At 44.7% G+C, this 19,735-nt stretch overlaps 1 protein-coding gene across 4 annotated transcripts in view; it reads left to right on the top strand.

Annotated features, from left to right (window-relative positions):
• The window catches only part of Fsip1 (fibrous sheath interacting protein 1), a 128,170-nt gene extending 110,551 nt beyond the window's left edge, over positions 1-17,619 (top strand). For 3 of the 4 annotated variants that reach the window (XM_059261125.1, XM_059261127.1, XM_059261128.1), the window contains 2 exons: positions 14,599-15,097; positions 16,904-17,619. In XM_059261125.1, the coding sequence (XP_059117108.1) occupies positions 14,599-15,097; positions 16,904-16,959 (555 nt within the window). In that variant the 3' untranslated portion in view covers positions 16,960-17,619. The remainder of the gene's footprint in view (positions 1-14,598; positions 15,098-16,903) is intronic. The other variant, XM_059261126.1, reaches the window with a different exon arrangement.
• Positions 17,620-19,735: the final 2,116 nt, after the last annotated feature.

Genomic DNA, 19,735 nt, shown 5'->3' with positions numbered 1-19,735 from the left:
GTAAAATATGGTAAATGCAGCAGTTTTTCTCCTGAAAGGGGTGTGTCATCTTGTTATTGCTCAGAATGTCTTATTGTGCTGTACTCACCCTTCTTCATGTGATGAGACGAGAGAACTCAGTGCTTGTGTGAGAAATCATTCCCACAGCTTGAGGCTAAAGCTGACTTCCTTGGAGGGATTATTATTATTACCATAGAGTTGATCATAACCAAGGTGGCTGCTTGGTGGGGGCATCACAAACCGCTGAGATGGAATGAGAGATTTCTTCATGCTACCCTGAACAGTGCACAGTCTAAGACTTATCAGTTGCTTATTTCTGGAATTTTCCTCTTCATATTTGCAGGCCATGTTTAACTATGGGTAAACAAAGCCACGGAATATGAAACCACGGACTAAGGGAGACTACTGTACTGTCCCAAAGGCGCACGTCTTACATGTGGAGGAACAGGAAGCAGAGGAAGGGCATAAGCAGAGACAGTGCAAGTAGAAGCTTTGGTGTTTTGACCTGAGATGTCCAGGGAAGGGCTCAGGGAGATGACATCTGGACAGATGGTTGGAAAGGATGAGGGACATGCAGTGATCTGGGCAAGAAACAGTTTCAGACGATAGACAAAGGACAAAGGCACTAAGGCAGGAGTATGGGTTCTTGTATTCAGCAAGCCAGTGAGCAAGGCTGGATGGAGCGAGGAAGGAGGGAGATAGAGGAGAAAAGGGCTGGGAGGTGATGAGAAACCAAATTCCCAAGGACTTTGTCTCGGAGGGAGCTGGGCTTGAATTGGATGATTTTGAACAGGAGCACACACAACTGTTCTCATGTTTTACTGAGAGTGCTCTGGATTGAGACTTGATTGGCAGGACAGCACGAGTAACAGCAGAAAAAAAAATTGCAGGCTGATGCAGAGACCTGACGAGAAGGAATGATGGGGTGCAGCGTGGAGGAAGTGACCGTGAGGTAGAGCCCGGAGATAGGTTTAGAGCAGAAGCAAAGAGATGTCTGTAGGGTTGTACAGGTGCCACGAGAGAAAAGGACCATCCCAGGGATCGCCACAGTCTCTTCACTGAGATGGGGAAGCCTGTGTGAGGATTCAGGTGACAGCAGGATATTGCTAAATTTCAGGTGTGCATTTGAAGTCTGAGGAGACATTAATTAGGCAGTTGGAGATGTGTCTGAAGTACGAGAGAACTGCAAGCCAGACTCTGCACTTGGGAATCATCACTGTGTGGATGCCAGGAGTCACTAAGGGTGAAGATGAAGAGAAAAACGGGAAAGATCCAAAGACTGTGCCCTGGGGCTTTCCTTAAGGAAAAGAGGTTGAGATACACTGGCCAAGGGGATGGAGGAGGAAGGGCAAGAAGAGAGAGGCAGCCGTGATCTGGAGGCCAAGGGAGGAGGGATCAGTTACACCACAGTCACACACTGCTGGGAGGCCAGGGGTGATGACGGGGACTGAGCGATGACTGCTGTTTTAGGAATTCGGAGAACTGGACCTTGGACAAGAGCAAATGGCGGTGAAGTGTTAGAAAACCCCTCGCAGTGGCTTTGGGAGGATTTTGGTGACAATTTAAGAGTAATTACATTAAGACAGTTTTTTATTTTTCATAAAGAAAATGAGAAGCCAAGTATGAGTATACAGGCTTTGTAAGCCTAACACTCAGAAGGCAGAGGCAGGAGGATTGTCATGATTTTGAGGCTAGCCTGGGCTATAGAGCAAGATCCTGTACCAAACAAACCCTACCCCACTCCCCACTCTTCTCAAAAAGAAGAGTGTGTGTGTGTGTGTGTGTGTGTGTGTGTGTGAGAGAGAGAGAGAGAGAGAGAGAGAGAGAGAGAGAGAGAGAGAGAGAGAGAGAGAGAGAGAGGAGTTCTTAAAGTGCTGAAACAATGACCTCTGCATGTCTGTGGGAACAAGCCGGTGAAGCAGGTGAAGACAGGGAAAGACAGCAGGGAACTGGCAGGCAGGCTCTGGGCAGACATGGCTGTGAAGAGCTCGTATGCAGTGAGTGGAAGCATCTTTGGGTCTACACCTCTGTGCTCCTGTTTGCCATTTAGATTCCAGCTATCACCCGGCAGTTAGTTTTAGTACTTGATTTGGGGAGAAATTGTGGGTTTACTTCACATACTTGACATTAAAACATTAATTTGAAATGTAATCAAATGGAAATAAAACTACTCATTTTTTTTCTGGTTTCTAGTGACACTTTATTATATGATCAGAAGGTACAATATCTGAAGCCCTTTCTCTGTGTTTTTAGTGTATTTAACCAGGTGGTCTCTTCAACAACCCCACGCTGACAACCCTTATACCTGCCAGCCTTTGGACAGCCCCTGTTCTGTTGGAGTGACCCAGCACCCTGTGCAGTACAGGGACTGGGGTCATCTGCCCATCATTGGGAATCAAAAGAGAAAATTGTGACCTATTTCCTGGAAAGTGTTCACATGGAGGTGGAGGCCCTGTTTTGTTCATGTTCTTATTAATAAAGCCCTTTTGAGAATGCCTTTGCCCTGTAAATGCCTACAAAAGGAGACACTTTGCTGCATGTTTGCGAGGCTTTCTCTTTAAATGCACAAGTGGATGCCCATAATTAAACCCTACCACAATAAAAATGGAATATTATCTGGCTGTTTTTATGGCAGAAGAAATTAATCTCTATGCCTGACTTGCAGGGAATATCACAGGCCTGCGATTCAGGCTTTTTATTCCTCTTGAGTTGTATTTATGTGTGTGTGACTCTGAAGCATTTTCCCTCAGCTATTGTCACCTGTATCCTGAGGTGGGGTGAGTCACTGCCAGTGGATCACTGGTGACATGGAGAAAACAAGACATACCTGTACCTTCAACAATATTGTCTGTCTGTTGGCCCTCAATGGAACCTGAAATTCTCCATGTTGGGGAATTCTTCAGGAATTAAAGCATTATTAATAATTCAAATTTGATCTGCCCAAATTTTAAGCAAAGTTTTAGTTGAACTGTTAACTCCCAAAGTGGACTCCAGAGGGAACAGGCCTCAGGAGGGAGGAAGGGCTCTGGGGTCAGGCTGGGCCATGGCTGGCGACCACTGGTCAGTAAACAGACCATGAGTTTAAGGGGTGTCACTATAGCAGGTAGAAGATCTCCCTAAGAAGGTGAAGGTGGATCAGCAGCTGAAGGTGCTTACTGTCAAACCTGATGACCTGAGTTCAAGCTCTGGGGACCCACGTGGTGGAAGGAGAGAATAGATGCCCCTAAATTGTCCACACACACACACACACACACACACACACACACACACACACACACACACACAACACACACACACACACACACACACACACACACACACACACGACATCATGAAGTCTACAAATCTTCACCAAGTGTCTGTTGTTTGCCAGACCCTGGGAAGATATGGGGACACAGGGCTGAAGACCTTAGCATGTCCTAGGAAGGTGGTCACAGAGGATACTGCAATGGTGGAACCTGGAGTTGCATGTCTGGGGGACACAGAAGGTGGCTTCCATCCCCTGGACCTTTCCTCTTGTTCACACATTAGCGTTGGGCTTGTGAGGTGAAAGGGCTTTGCTATAGGCTACTGTCCGATGTCAAGCAGAAGGGGAAGCGTTTGCCATGGTACCATGCTGTTGTTAAGGTGCTTCCCTGGGAACAGAACTGAAACTCTTTTGAGCATCTGTGTGAAGGCCGTCGTGAAGATGAAAAGGCCCTGGCTGCATTGTTTACTAGTTCTGGACCTTGGATGAAGATATTTAATTTCTCCGAGCCTTAATTTTCTTATCATTTCAATGCGGTGCTCCCAACCCTGCTTACCTCAGCCTTAGCTTAGCCTGTCTCCAGTGCAACTGGCTGATGACATGGGCTTGTCTGGACACTTGCCTAATAAAGGCCCCGACCGACGATGTGAAGGGAAGCAGAAAGACTCATCTCAGCTTTATGCGAAAGGGAACATCGAATGCAGATTTATGAAACAACAAAGCATGCCGCGCAGATCCTTCTGCATTTGTGTCCAGTTTGCTAGGTGGCTCTTCTGGTTTGCTGGCCAGAGAATTTAGCTTCCAGGATTTGGGGGACCGCATAGCTCGGAGCGTGCTCCCCACAGTGTATCATTCCCGGTGGCCGCGATCTCACTTTGAGACTGGAAATGTGAAAGGACAGTTCACTGAGCAGCGCTATTAATGGGAGTGCTGTGTTTGTGTCGGGCTTTGTGCACTGGACGGAAGGCACGGGGTAATTAGATGCTTCAGATACGTGTCTAGACAGGGCAGGGCTGCGGGAGCACTTCAACCCTGGGAAACGCTACAGGTCACTTGTTTGTGACCAGGAATGGCTCTCCTTCATCAACAAATTCAATGTGAGGTTAGCTCCGTGGTGCGAGGTTTATAACCAGCAGGGACATCAAAGCTGATGCAATTTGACAGGACCGACGGTTTGTCCAACTGGGCTAGGACTGACTCTGCCTGGTGTGGCCTGATTTGAAGTGCTGAAAGGGATGGATGTCTTCCAGATAGTTTTCTGCCATCTGGCTGCGGGCCTGGATTCTGGACTTCCTAGAATCAGGGCTTTGGGTTACGTCATTCTGATTCAAAAGGGCTCCTCCAAATTCGAGTTATTCCTTGAAAGAGTTATACATTGCGATCTCAGGAGTGTAACGGGGAAGCACATTTTAGGACAGGTAGGCTCTGAGGTGAGGCAGTAGGAAATGCTTTGAGGTTTTGGGCAGAGTATATTTCATGGGGGAGGGTGTGCCTAGATGGACAGGGGGGAGAGGGCAGCAGGAGGTGTTCTGATGCCTTAGAGCAGGGGTTCTCGACCTTCCTAACGCTGTGGCCCTTTAATACACTTCCTCATGTTGTGGTGACCCCCAACCATAAAATTATTTCATTGCTACTTCAAAACTGTAATTTTGCTACTGTTATGAATCATAGTGTAAATATCTGATATGCAGGTTATCTGATACACGACCCCCGAAGGGGTTGCAACCCACAGGTTGAGAACCATTGCCTTAGAGTCTGGACAGGGGAAAGGGACAGTGGATGTCTGTGTGGGTGGAGCAAGAGACATCCGTTACCTACACCGCAGCCCCCAAGTACTCACACAGAAATCTCATCATTTTGAACAAAGGTAAAAGTATCTTGAAACCAGCCACTTTCTGGTTACTTGCTTTGGTACTTTCTGGTACTGGAGATGTCGTCAGCCTCACAGTTAGCTGGTAGAGTCACATTCTTCCTTTGTCCCGTGTTGGCTCCCTCCCAGCATCTAATGGTCTCTGTAGCCCCCAGCCTCTCAAATCCATTAGGATCCGTGGCAATCTACTCATTGCCAAGTGCTGTGAGATTATCTATAAAGCTTCATTCTTGGTACCCCAGAGAGACCCTCAAAGCTAAGGGCCAGTTGAACTTGGACAGTTCAAACTTCAGCCGGTAGCTTCCTGAGAAAGCTCATCTAGTAGTTGCTGCTGTCAGCTGCTGAGAAGGCTGTGCGCTCACGCCCCGGTGGTGGCTAACATTGCGCATCTTCCGCATCAGGCTTACACCACGAGCAGCTCTATGGATGCCTAGCTTCTCAGTACAAATGCTTCCTTGTCAGTGTTTCTTAAACTACTGCTTTGGAGCTAGCTACATGCTAGCATTTTTATCAGAAGTCTGAGCGGGAGGGTCTGTGATTTGTCCAATTTTAAAATAGCGAAGGAAAAAGAGGGCAGATTTGAACTTAGAGATACCAGCTTCCCTCTTGCTACTCTATGCTGCTGCTAATGCATTTCCTATCCCTCTGGGGGAGAAAACAATAGTTTCTAGAAAGATAATGTGCAAGCCTAGGGAACATTTCACCCGAGGTCTTTCCCCACGTGGCCGTGGGAACACACATAGCACAGAAAACAGCGTGGTGAGAGGGTGCTGGAGACACGTCTGAGATGCGGAGGAATGCCACGTGTTCGCATGGCTTTGCCTGGTCTTGCTTCGATTCCTCAGGGGCGGTCAGGGTCTGCTTCTGCTTAACTCCCATCAGACCTAGTCTTGCGCTCTGCCCGCAGAAGGCACGCAGCCCTCCTGGCTTTGCGTGGATGAACCGTAGCAGCTGAGCAGCACTGTGTGGTCTCTCCTCCACCTCACGCCAGTCATTCTGTCTGCTTAGCTGTGATTTCGGCTTTCTTCCCCTGGCTCAGTTCACGTCCTCCCTCTATGCTCTTTCTGGCTGCTATGGGTAAATGTCCTCCCAAGTTTCCAAAGACATTTCTCCTTCCATCCTGCCCTTTGGATCATGCTCTGCCACTCAGGTCTCAGCAATGACAATAGAAGTCAGCTGTTAAGCCCCAAACCCCAGGGATCCTCAAATCCCACTTTGCTTTCAATGGTGTTGATGCTGCTGGCCAAAGCTCTGTGGTCCCTGTACACAGTGAGCACAGCTCTGTGAGCCTCGTGGACCAATTCTCAGAGTGTGGGTGGAGTTCACTGGTGCTGTGCCCCAGTCCCGCCCAACGGGTCAAGCTGCCACCCTCAGAGTCTTGCCAGGACTAGGAAGCTGTTGCTTCTTGTTTCAGTTGGGAACAGCAGAACTTGGGAAAATGCTTGGGCTGTTACCACTTAATTATTCAAGGAGACAGCTAAGAAATGGAAGCAGGTGTTACTGATCTGGTCAGTGTTAGCGGGTAAGTGTGACTGATGTTTTAGTATTGGGAGGCATCTCTAGGGGTATCATAGGAGTGACCACCTGCTGGGGGAAGGACCTGACCCACTTGCTTCCACTCTTTTGGCTTAGCTTGGCCTCTAGTGCAATACTAGTGCAGTGGTTCTCAACTTGTGGGTCACGACCCCTTTGGCAAACTTCTTTTTCAAAAAATACATTACTATTCATAACAGTAGCAAAATTACAGTTATGAAGTATCAATGAAAGTGATTTTATGGTTGGGGGTCACCACAACATGAGGAACTGCATTAGAGGGTTGTAGCATCAGGAAGGTTGAGAACCACTGTCTAGTATGTGTTCTCTTGCTATTAGCTATCACACATGTGCAGATCTAGGTGATGGACAAACTGGATCTCCTCACCCTGGAGTGTTTCAGTGGCAGGACAGCTTGGCTCCTGGACATGGTGCTCTGAGGAAATTTCTTGACCATGCAAGAGATTGCTCAACTCCTCTTTCTAGTTCCTAAGGTTGAACATTGTTTCTTGTGTGGTTGGGGTCCAGGTGAGTGTTCTCTCTCATGGAGGAGGGACATCTATATAAATCATCTCACAAGCTACAGGAATCATCCTTGGGGTAGCTATGAATGTGAATTGATCACATATTGTGGCCCCATCTCTGGAAATCAGGAGTGTTTATGGTCCTGAGTCAAGTCCTCATCCAAGCTCTTGACAGGTTGTATGAGACCAGGTACCACTACTTTGTCTCTACCTTGATTTTGTATCAATAAACAGACTCCTTAGTGCCATTCTTGGCTAGATGTGAGTGGATATCATTTATTATTATTTATTATCATTCAACCCTTGTTGATCTGACTTGGCCATAGATGAGTTCTTTTGCAAGGTGACCCTGTGCTTAGCAGCCATCTCAGTCCAACCAAGAAACCATTGTTAAAGATCCTAGGGAGAGTGTTTTGGTGGTACTGTAGTTTTGGTTCAAAGCTTGGCTAATGACAAGGACAAGGTAAAAAGCTGTAGAGAGACAGACCCCGTGAGCTTGAGAGGTTCCTGAGGGGTCAGTGACACATATAGTATTTAACTCACTACCAGCTGACTCTTAGATGGAGTGAGGCAAGATTGGCTCTGCCCACGGTTAAGACAGTTGGCTAATGGACTTCTTGACTTCTGCTCCCATCATGACCTCCCTTAGCTCATCTTACTTGTATTTAATAAAACTCAGCATACACTTTGAGTATGGAACCATGCTTCAACCATGCAAACGATTCTTATAGCTCACACAAGGCAGGAAGTCAACAGTCCCAGTGAATTGTGGGAGTGACATACTGGATATTCTTTCCTGGGGTAAGGTATGGAGAAATCATCTAGTCCTTTGTGATATGAACTTATACTCAACCTAGAACCACTTTTAGATTGTTTTTGCAAACTTACATACCTTATGCCCCAGCCAACCTTATTTTTCTGGGAAAATGGAGTAGGGTGGTCAGACTCCCTTTTCTGTAGAACTAGAGCCCTGGCCCGGTTTCAGGAAGGGGAAGTGATAGTTGTGTGATAAAGGCTATTCCAGTGACTTGCCCAGAACAAAGGGGACCTGATCCAACTGTCTCTATTATTTGGAAGCAGCAATCCCCTGCAATCCTCTAATTGCAGTTCTCCCACAAAATAGAGGAATCAGGACCCCTCATGACCAGCTGCCCTACTAGAAATCAGAGCAGTGAAGTTGCTCTTTCTCTCTCCCATGCGTATCCACATCTTTCTAACTATGTCAACATTACCAGAAAATTCACCGCCTCTTTTCAGGGCTGTTTGCCTTGCCCTTCATCACACTCAGTGGTTTTCTCTCCTCTAACTCTCCCAGCTTCTAACCTGGGACTGACTCACTTTGCTGTTTATGGCCTTGCCTCATCCCTCACACCTCACACTTTTCGGTTTCTCTGGCAGTGATCCTTGCTTTCCTTTTGACTACAATTCAGGCTCTCTTCTGTCCAGACAGCTTCTATTTTTGATTAAAAACACAGCAGATCTTCTCTGTCCCAGAGAACACCTCCTAGCAACAGTATGTTGTCAGATCACCTTTATGTGACTGGGAAAGCCCCAGGGCAAGAGAGGAAGGTAGGAGAGGGGAGTGTGGTGATATATTGTGTACCCTAATAAAATTTGCCTGAAGATCAGAGAACAGAACAAGCCACCAGATTAGATATAGAGGCCTGGCGGTGGTGGCACACACCTTTAATCCTAGCACTCAGGAGGCAGAGATCCAGAGCCACCCTGGACTATATGAGATTGACTCAGTCTAGGGGAGAAAACAGAGCCAGGCAGTGTGGCACACATTTTTAATCCCAGTAGATTTGGGCTTTATCTCCTGCCCTGCTTATGTCTACTCTGGGGAAATCATTCCTACCCACAGTTCTGCCAGAAGCATTGACTTGGATGGCCATGTTTGTACTACGTGAGCCCCACTACAGGTGATTAGACTTGAACTTGATACAGTAGGTCCATCAACTTGACAGTGATGGTAAAGATACCTTGTTGAAAACTGGATCTCAAGGTCAAAGTGTCCATAGTGACTGGTGGGCGCCAGTTGCATGGGTGAGTGGCGTTGTAGAGAGGCTGCTTGGTAGAGAGGAGGATGCATCTGGAAGGAGTGCGTTAAGAGATGTGGACCAGGCCGGGCGGTGGTGGCGCACGCCTTTAATCCCAGCACTCGGGAGGCAGAGCCAGGCGAATCTCTGTGAGTTCGAGGCCAGCCTGGGCTACCAAGTGAGTTCCAGGAGAGGCACAAAGCTACACAGAGAAACCCTGTCTCGAAAAACCAAAAAAAAAAAAAAAAAAAGAAAAAAAAAAGAAAAAAAAAAAAAAAGAGATGTGGACCAGAAAGAGAGTGATGAACCCTTCATGGAGCTCCCGGTAGCTCAGCTCTGGACTCCCGAAAGCCTGTTGAACTTCGTTTCTTCCTCTTGCTATCCATTAAATGACCTCTTAGATGCCATACCTGTGAATTTGTCACCCTTTTCTTTTTTGAATTTTTTTTTTTTTGAGACAGGGTTTCTCTGTGTAGCTTTGCGCCTTTCCTGGAACTCGCTTTGGAGACCAGGCTGGCCTCGAACTCACAGAGATCCGCCTGGCTCTGCCTCCCGAGTGCTGGGATTAAAGGCGTGCGCCACCACTGCCCGGCTTGAATTTTTTTTTATGTGTATGTCTGTGTGAATGAATGCTCTCTCTCTCTCTCTCTCTCTCTCTCTCTCTCTCTCTCTCTCTCTCTCTCTGTGTGTGTGTGTGTGTGTGTGTGTGTGTGTACATGCTCGAGCATGCACAGAGGCTAGAAGAAGGCTTTGGAATCCTTGGAGCTGGAGTTACAGGTGGTTGTGAGCTGAGTAACATGGGCACTGGGATCCAAATTCTAGTTCTCTAGATTAGTACATGTTCTTAAGTGCTGAGCCATCTCTCTAGCCACGCCCAGCCTTTTTAAAAAATAAAATGTTTCTATTGATTATACTCCTTAAAATGTGACTAAAATAAACGACTACCCATGTGTTGCCAGCAGTGATTTCAGAGTCGTAAACTTATATCTTGGTAGCTAAGCCAAGGGTGGAATGTTTTCTAGTTGTTTGTTTTGAAGTAGAAGTAGTTTTTAATGAAAACCTTTTACCTTTGCTCTTGTGGTTGAGTACTTAGGACACTCTGTCTGCCCACCCATTCTCCCCTGTGATATGGAATTTTTTTTATGGTGTTCTTTAGAAACTCTCTTGAGGAAAAGATGCCTGACAACTTAAGCTCACATCAAAGCCCCAGATTGCTTCTGCAAGCTTGTAATGGTGGATTTTACGGTTGTTTGCATTACACACCTAATCTCAATGGCTCTGTCAACAAATCCGATGCCCAAATAATTAGAGATTTTTATGGCTGGGGAAACTGTAGATGTTGAGCACAGGAGGAGGGGTAGGGATGGGAACAGGCAGTTCACATCTGCTTCATCTCCAGCAACTGAAAGTTTCCCCTGAATCAGATTTAATTCCTCTACCCAAAGTGGCGTTATCTGGGTGGAGAACTTTACAGGAATACAAATCAAAACTACGTTGAGATCCCATCCCACCCCGCTAGAAGGTAGACATTAAGAAAATCAGAAGGAGTCAATGCTGGTGGATGTGGACTGAAGAGAACCTTAGGCACTGCTGGTGGAGAGCTGAATTGGTGTGGCCACTGTGAGAGTCAGCATGGAGGTTTCTCAAAACAGATATCTGATGTGACTCGGCCACATATTCCTGGGTACTTAGCCAGAGGAGTCCAACTTAATGTATCACAGAGATACTCACACAGCAGTTGTTTATTATAGTATTGCTCACAGTAGCTAAGTTATGGAGCCAACCAAGGTGTCCAGCAATAGGGGAGGGGGTAAGGAAAATGTGTGAATATTCAGTAGGGCTTTTTTTTTTCAAACCCATAAAGAACGAAGCTGTATTGTCTGCAGGAGAATGGATGCAACTGGAGGTAATTGTATGGAGTAAATGAAGCCAGTCTCAGAAAGACAACTATTGGTGTCTAACTGTGGCTCTTACACAGAAAGATGGATAGACAGACAGACAGACAGACACACACACACAGAGCTATGATATAAAAGTAGAAGTAAAACAGCTCAGGGGAACAGAGGGACGAATAGGAAGGAGAGAGGAGTCATGTGAGAAGTGTCCTCAGACTATGGTATATACTTTTAAAAAAATCAAAGGAAAGAGGACCCCTAAAAGGGCAGCTGAAATGAAGATGGGAAGAGGGGCTTTTGCTCTCAGCTGTAGCAAATGAAGCCTGGATGCACTGGATGGGCAGGAATGATAAGAGTAACTGGTTTATGAGAATGTGGAAATCAGCTGACATGGACATGAATGCTTGAACAGGCTCCTAGACTTCCCACACTGAATGGTTCAGTTATGGGGCTCACCAGCTCAGGCGTGTCATGAGCAATCTGGATGAAGCCTGGGCCATCATGGTCGGGGATGGCTGTATAGAGCTTGAGTATGGTCCAGCCTATCACCTGTGGACAGCTTATGCGGTAAAGTACTTTCCCAAGCACCCCGGACCTTCCTCACTTACTTGATTCCCACCATAGCCATTTATTGAGTTTTTCCGTGGGCAAGGCTCTGTTGGGAACCACAAATGAGAAAAGTGGCTCATGTGGCATTTTCTGATCTACACTGCCACCCAGAAACACTGAACTAACTTAATTTTTCAAGATTACTATATTCGATTCACTTTTGCCGGTAATGTTTGAGAGGAAAAAGTTCCAACAGTTCACCCCTTTATTGAGGACAGGCGAAAGAATGCAAGTTCTATTTTTAAAAGTGTTTTGTGCTCATAGCCAGGCTGCTCTCCTGTGTCAACAGGAAGTATTTCTTCATTCACTTTTGTTTTTCTTTACATTTTGGTGATACTGAGGACTGAACCCAGAGCCTTGCACATAAAGTATACACCTGCCCCCCCCCCCAGCACCTCTGCCCTTTATCTCTTTTTAAAATGCTAGTTGTTTATAAAAAAATTCAGAGAAGTTAGTTGAGAGAGCATCTTCATCATCTTCATCTTTCCGTTTCTAAGGTCTTTGTTTGCCCTCCAGATACAAGTTATTTTTCTTTTGCTTGCTTCTCACTCTTCGCCCTCCTCTGTGTGTGTTTGATCCTAGACCCTTCATTTTTATAAGATGTTTTGCTTTCCTCTAGAGTTCATAATTGCTCTATTCTTCTGGATATCTAGCCAAATTCATTGTCAGAATTTCCAGGCTTCTAGCCTATCAGTGTTACTCTTGGAAGCAGCCAGACATAGCAGATTACTTACCAGTTCCCCCTCCCTGTTACCCCAGAGACCCAGCTTCCACAGTCCTTTATTCTCCTGCTCCATTGGGGTCAATTGTTCTGTTGTCTGACAGTTTCATAATGACACCATTCAGTGAGGATGTGTATGTAGTGTCTTCTTTCTAGACCCAGCTGGTAGTCCCCTTGCAAATAATTTTATATAAGCAGCATGGGAAGGTGTATTTTAAGCACCTACTGCTGTGCTAGAACTGCCTTCGCTGTCCAGTTGATTAGATTTACATAGTAGGGTGAAGGAAATGCTCTCAAAATGGGAACATTGCCACATCTGCATCCTGGAAGTTGTTTATTAAAAGTAGGATTTGCTGCTGTACAATTCAGCGCCTATTTCTTCACATGTATATTAACTTCAGGTTGAGCTATCTGAATTGTATTCCAGATTATCACTAAGAAAAACATGTCTAGACAATCAATTTCTTATTATTGTCAAACTCACAGTGGTGGTCGCCACTGAGTTTTTATTTTATTAAAAAATTTTTGTTTGAGACAGGGTCATACCATGTAACTCTGGCTGGCCTGGAACTCACTATGTAGACCAAGCTGGCCTTGGACTCACAGAGATCCCCCTGCCTCTGTCTTCTTGAATGCTGGGATTAAAGACATACATATAACCATGCCTGAAATCACTGAGTTTTACAGATTAGTTCAACATAATTTGAAAACATCTATTTTGAAAGCATGATGCAAAACTTGTCTTACTAGACTGTTTGGTAGCTGCCTGAGAAGCAGTCGGGCATGAAAGAGTAGGGAGTTAGCTATGCTTGTCCTAGTAATAGCCAGAATAGCCAGTACTATACATTTACATATACAACATATACAGAATATGTAGCTGCTTCTTCTGGTTTTGGTGTGTGTGTGTGTGTGTGTGTGTGTGTGTGTGTGTGTGTGTGTGTGTGTGTTACTAGGGATTGAACTCAGGGCCTTGTATATGCTAGACAGATTCTTTCCCACTGAGCTGTATCTCTCATCCCTTCTTTGTGTATTTTCACAGTAGGCAAAGAGTATTGCTGAGGTAGAAGTTATGGCCGTTGCAAATGATGATTAAGCTTTCTTATGGGGCCTTCTTGTTGTCAAGCAGGCAAATTAGTGTTTTCCTCCATGTCTTTGAATGCTGACTTACTGGAGGAGGGCACTTCTTCATTGTGTTTCAATGAAGGAAAACCATTCCTTTCTGAACTGATTCATTTTTTATGTTTCCTCAGAACATCACTGGAAGAAAAATGTGAGTTTTTAATGTTAATTACATTTGTTTTTAGGCAGTTTCACACATATAGTCAATACACACCAGCCACTCTCAACTCAGTTGGTAGAATAGCTTGCCTACCATGCACAAAGTCCTGGGTTCAAGTCTCTGTGGTATAAACCAGGTGTGGTGGCACATGCCTGGAAAAAAGTGTTTTTAAATTCATGTCTTGTTTAAAACACTCAGCCCTGGATAATCTTTACAAGTGGAGATTGAATCCCTGTGATCAAATCTTTCTACCCGAATGCACTGCTCTTGGAATGCCCCTGGCCTCTGCCTGGGCCTGTAACTTTGAAGCAATTACACATCTCAGGATGGGCCACACCTTCAGCCTTCCTTTTCTGTCCTCAGCAGTATTGTCTACTGAGAGCTGTGGACAGACACATGAGTGGTGAATCCCGGGGGGCAGGTGCCATTGGTCCTTGTTTCCCCCAGTTTCAGAATTGAGTTGCATGTGGCTTTCCACTGAGGACTGGGTGGAGACAGAGGAATTCAGACTGGAAATTATGGAAGGATTCCTTTTCTTGTGACCCAGTGGGAGAGACTTCATCTTTGACTCCCGATGTTTCTCTGTGTTAGGAGGGTGCTAGTGGATGGTGCGGTGGTTCATTTTTATCTGTGTTATATGATTACCTCCTCCAGAGGTAACTGTACATTACTGTGTACAGTTGATTCTAAATCTATTCTGTAGGTTACTGTTTAGCGTCCTACAGCTTTGGACTCCTGAAAACAACTTAGTTTCCCGGTTGCCTGTGTTGGGCGTGGACTTTCCTGACACTTGAAGTTCTACTGTATTCCTGGAAGTTTACCCAGAATAAACATATTTAATCAGCCAACTGACTATGAAAACTTTTGATCTGTTTCCTCAGTTAAACTCCACATTTCGTCTCTCTGAGGAACAGCTCAAGTGTCTCCTGGATGAGTGTGTATCCCAACAGAAATGCATCCCTCTTGGCCTTTCTTCTGAAAGAGAAGACAAAGCTATTGATACAGCACTTGGGCCCCCACAGCTTTGCCCATCTGCCCTAGATGAGTCCAAAGCCAAGGTCCAGAAAACCCAGCTAGATGATGCAAACAGGCCCGAGAAGGAGGGATGTGGGTCTGCTGTAGGCTCCTATCTCACCAAAGCCTTGGCTGGGCACTACAAACCGGAAGCTCTCATCATTGAAGTGGAGACCATGAAGTGCCTCCAGTTCTCAGAGGAGGGGGCTTTCAACGATGCAGCAGACTATTTTATGTCAAAGACCATTGGCATTGGGAGACTAAAAAAGCCCCCTTTCTTGGATGATCCCCTGGATGACATCAATGTGGACTCCTCCTCAGATGACAAACAGCCGAAACTCAGCCATCCAGAGAAACCAGCAGTAGGTAGGCTGGAGAGCATGTGTTTTGTGAATATTTCTCAGAATCATCTCAACATAAAGATATTGTGAGTTAAATTAGATGAGAATGCAGTGATGCACATCTAATGTAAGCCCAGACTCTGTCATTAGGAGCTTGCAAACCTAGGTGCTTATTTATCAATGTTCTTAAGAGGTCAAGGAAAGGTTAACACTCTTCTGAGTGTGTTATCCTTCATTATAATGCTGATATCCAGAAAACATTGGTTTTAGAGAAAAAGAGAAAGTATTTCTAATCTTTAAAAAGATTTCAACCTTTAATGATTAAAATTTTCTTTCAGGGAGTGGGTTTGTAAGATACCATGCTCAGATGTGAAATACCTGCCCGGATCACACTTACATTCCCAGATATGGTGCCATGGTTCAGTCTTGCATTTTACAATAGTGCAGTGGCACAGGGGTCAATCACTATGGGTAGGTTTTAACATGAACAAGTATTAAATTACTAATCCGTGTCAGAAATTAATGTCATAATTTGTGAGCCTATTTAAACAGCTTAAACTTTAACCTTTAATGTAGTCTACTTTAAAGCCCATTATCTGTCTGCCTGTCTATCTATCTGTCTGTCTGTCTGTCTATCTATCTACCTGCCTATCTACCTACCCATCCATCCATCCATCCATCCATCCATCCATCCATCCATCCACCACCCACCCACCCACCCACCCATCATCTATGTATCTATGTATCTATCTATGTATCTATGTATCTATCATCTATCTATCTATCTATCTATCTATCTATCTATCTATCTATCTATCTATCTATCATATGTCTCTATCTATTCCCTTTGAGGTCTATGACTGGTTGATCTTGAACTAACACTCTGGTCCCATGTTTCTACCTGACTTCCAGGCGACTTGACAACCCCACACTCATTTCTTCATCTTTCCCTCTTAACTCCCATTTTCTCCTGATTCCTGTTTCTTTAATCACTTCGGCTCAAAATCAGAGTCAATATTGAGTTGGATAACATTACAGAAGGAACAGTCAATACTGGGGAGACGGGAGGTGGAATTAAAGGTCAGCCCCCAAGGGTGAACTGCCGTTCACTGGGTGGGATTTGACCACTGCACAGAGAAGGACTCAAATTTACAAAGCACAGGGAATGCATGTCCCTTTCTTATCTGTGCCAGCTCCCTGTACATCCTGGTTTTCCCCGTCCCCACCCCCCAGCTTGGGCATATACCTAGGAGTGGAATTGCCAGGCCTATGGTAACCTTTTGAGGAACTGACAGGTTTTGATCACATGTCCTACAGCTTTCTCCTTATTCCCCTTTTATTGTCTTCTCTTATTTGATTTCATTGTGGTTCTACCTTTTTTTGCTAACTTTTCTATCGAAGGTAGAAAAATATGCCCCATTGGTGGAACATTTCTTCCCCCTCTCTTTTAAGAGGAAAAAGGCTATCGGTCTCATCTGTCCTCCATGGAGCATTTACTTTGGGCTTCAGCCTACTCCTCAGAAACTTAGTAGAAAGCAAAAAGGTAATTTTGATGTCTTCCCCTAAATCTTCAGTCTTTTAACCCTCAATTGTTTTCTGAACTGTAACTCCAGTGAAGACAGACGCCTTCTTTTTCCCTGTGGACCTGTCTGCAGTTTGTGGTGACTGTCATAGCAAGTAGGCTGTGGTCATTGTATTATACAGCAGATGAATGACTTAATGCTTAATAGGCTGAATGATTTTTCTTAATTATGTGTGTGTTTCTGATTGACGATTTTTCTTAATTATGCATATGTTTCTGATTGTATAATCACTGTGATTATTTTGTTAGCAGATGAACAGGAGACTGGAGATGCTGTGGATGAACCAGAAGAATATGAAGCATGACTTTCTGGGGTTTAAGCTTAAGAAAGTTGGAAATCAAGTTGCATTATATATATTTTTCTTGAATTCTTTGTATTCAATGAATGCATCATAGAGACTATTCCTCAAATGATTTCAACATTTGAATTCCCTTCTTTGCTGATTACATTCATTCCTTTGGTAATTTTGAAACTTGGAGTATAAATGTTTGTTGGTTTTTATTTATTGAAATTCATGGGAAAATTGTTTACAAATGTATTGCTAATGTTACAATCTCAAGGATACTTTATAAAAACCAACATTGTAACATACACACGGGCTGTGTTAAGTGTAGCGGACACGAATTTGTTGCTCTATATTTGATTCTTTGGGGGCAGTGCCGGGGATTGAACTGAGGGCCTTGTGCATCGGAGGCAAACACTGTCACTAAATTGACCCTCCAGCCCACTGCGTTGGGCTTACGTGTTTCAACTCTATCTGATTCAGGTGAACGTGGCCACCATGGCTGTTCTGCCTCTGATTGCCCTTCTTTGTGCTTGTCTACTGTTTGTCAATAAGTACAGCTCGCCTCAGGGAGAAATGAGTTCCCATAACAAAGGAAGGTGAGCAGAGTCTGTTTTCTTGTTAGTGAAGCTACCTTTCTTTTCTTTTCTTTCTTTTTTAAAATAAATGCATTTTAAAATAGTTTATTTATTTTTATTTTATGTACATTGGTATTTTGCCTGCATGTATGTCTGTGTGAGAGAATTGGATCCCCTGGAACTGGAGTTACTGACAGGTGTGAGCGGCCATGTGGGTGCTGGGAATTGAACCTGGGTCCTCTGGAGGGGCAGCCAATACTCTTAACCACTGAGCCAGATGATATCTCTCTTAAATTGGAGTGTGATGGATTATTTATTACTCTCAGTCTGTTATGTTCCTGTGGAATGTGGGCCTTTTAGCATGCAGGAAATAAAGGTGAACCTTATTAAAAGAAATCCTGTAGCACTATTTCAAGAGAGAATGTTTGTCCAGTTCCGAGTCTGTAATCTGATCTCGTGAGAAGCTTTTATGGCCACACGTGTATGTTGGCTTGGCTTCCTCATAGATGCAAGACTAGTTCATTCCTAATTCACAATAAGCTTATTGTGGCCCTGGCTTTAATACGGTTTGGATTACTGCATGTACAGTATTGTTCATTTTGTCAGCACACCTTTGTGTGCTGGCCCTATTTGACATTAATGATAGCTTACATATTTTCCTGACTTGTTGAAATGAAGACTTCTATAGTTATTCAAGCATCCACACATATGGATGTCTTTAGCCTGTCTTCCTGTTTCAGTTTGCTGCTTGTCCATTTCTGTTGATTTTGTTTTTGAGGTACAGGGGATTGAACCCAGGGCCTTGCACATGCTAGTCAAGCACTCTACCATTGAGCCATAGCCACAGCCTACTGTTCATCCATTTAAAATAGCAATGGCACACACTGATGTCCATGTACTACAGTGTGATTTATCTTAATGCCTGAGTTTTGCTGTGCGATGCTTGTAAAAGTTAAAAAAAAAAAATCACAATCTTAGGTTCTCTCAGAACAATTTGTGGCACTCCTGGGTCCTGAAGAGTTTGGTGGGAACAACCAGAGGGAAGAGGTGACATGGTGGGCACTTGGAGTGGGACAGAGAGAAGCCATTATTGCCCACCAGACTTTCAGAGGAGTTTAGACTTTCTCCAGCCATGCTTTTCTTGTATTTGAGGTATGTGTGTGAAAGCGGGGAGTGGAGTGACAGAGGCCGAGGGAAAGGAGAGGAGAGAGAAGAGGGAAGGTGAGAGAAACACAAAAGACACCGTTTCTATGGGAACTGCACAGGCTTAATGACTTTACAGAAAGCTTCTGCAGATGGTGTTTGAGGCATAAGGAACCCAGCTATTGCCAAAGTTAGGTAAGGGGAAGGCGATAATGACGTTTGGTCGTGAACCTTTTAATTAAAAGGAATAACATCATTCCACAGCATGCCAGCTGAAAGTGGCAAGGGTGCATAAGCAAGATATACGGTATAATTTAACAGGCAGTCTCCTGATTGAAAACCAAGCCAAGCCATACCACACCACACCACACCACACCACACCACACCACACCACACCACACCACACCACACCAGCTTCCTGTAAAGCTGGGGTGTTTTCTCCAGAACAAGAAGAAAAATTACAGAAGGGGGGGTGAGCGGGGGGGGGGGGGAGAGAGCGAGAGCGAGAGCGAGAGCGAGAGAGAGAGAGAGAGAGAGAGAGAGCACTTTAGAAAGGAATTCGGGGGTTGTAGTATAGTTTTTCTAGTTTTTCTAGACAGGACTCTTGAGTAAACCACCAACACTACCCACTACCTTGGTTGTAAATTCTCCAGGACCCAGTTTATGGCCTTTCAGCCAAACAGTCCCAGAACACATGATAATAAACTCCTGTATGAGTCAAAATCTATCATCTTGATGATGTAATTCTCGTTTTTAACAAGTCTTTAATTTGGTGTAATCTACTGACTTGAAGGTCATTCTTACAGTAAAACGAACAAGCCTGGCCTAAAAGCTCTGATCCGGCCACTTTTTCTGCCTCATCTTGGCATTCTCCATCAGTTTTGTTGCAACATTTTGCTAAAAATGTAATAGAATTCTCCTCCAGGAATCCACCTGTGGAGCAATCTGGGAGAAACTGATGCCACATTTCAGACAGTTTTCACTTTCAGAACATTTTCCCACCACATCCTAGTTCTCACTGTGTCACATGGGTCTGCAGGGCGAAGGGGCACTTCATATTTGTCATCATGCCACCC

The sequence above is a fragment of the Peromyscus eremicus genome, chromosome 4, assembly GCF_949786415.1.
Source record: "Peromyscus eremicus chromosome 4, PerEre_H2_v1, whole genome shotgun sequence".
Taxonomy (NCBI): domain Eukaryota; kingdom Metazoa; phylum Chordata; class Mammalia; order Rodentia; family Cricetidae; genus Peromyscus; species Peromyscus eremicus.
Note: the sequence above shows the minus strand (reverse complement) of the source record. Positions and strands in the feature narration are given on the sequence as shown.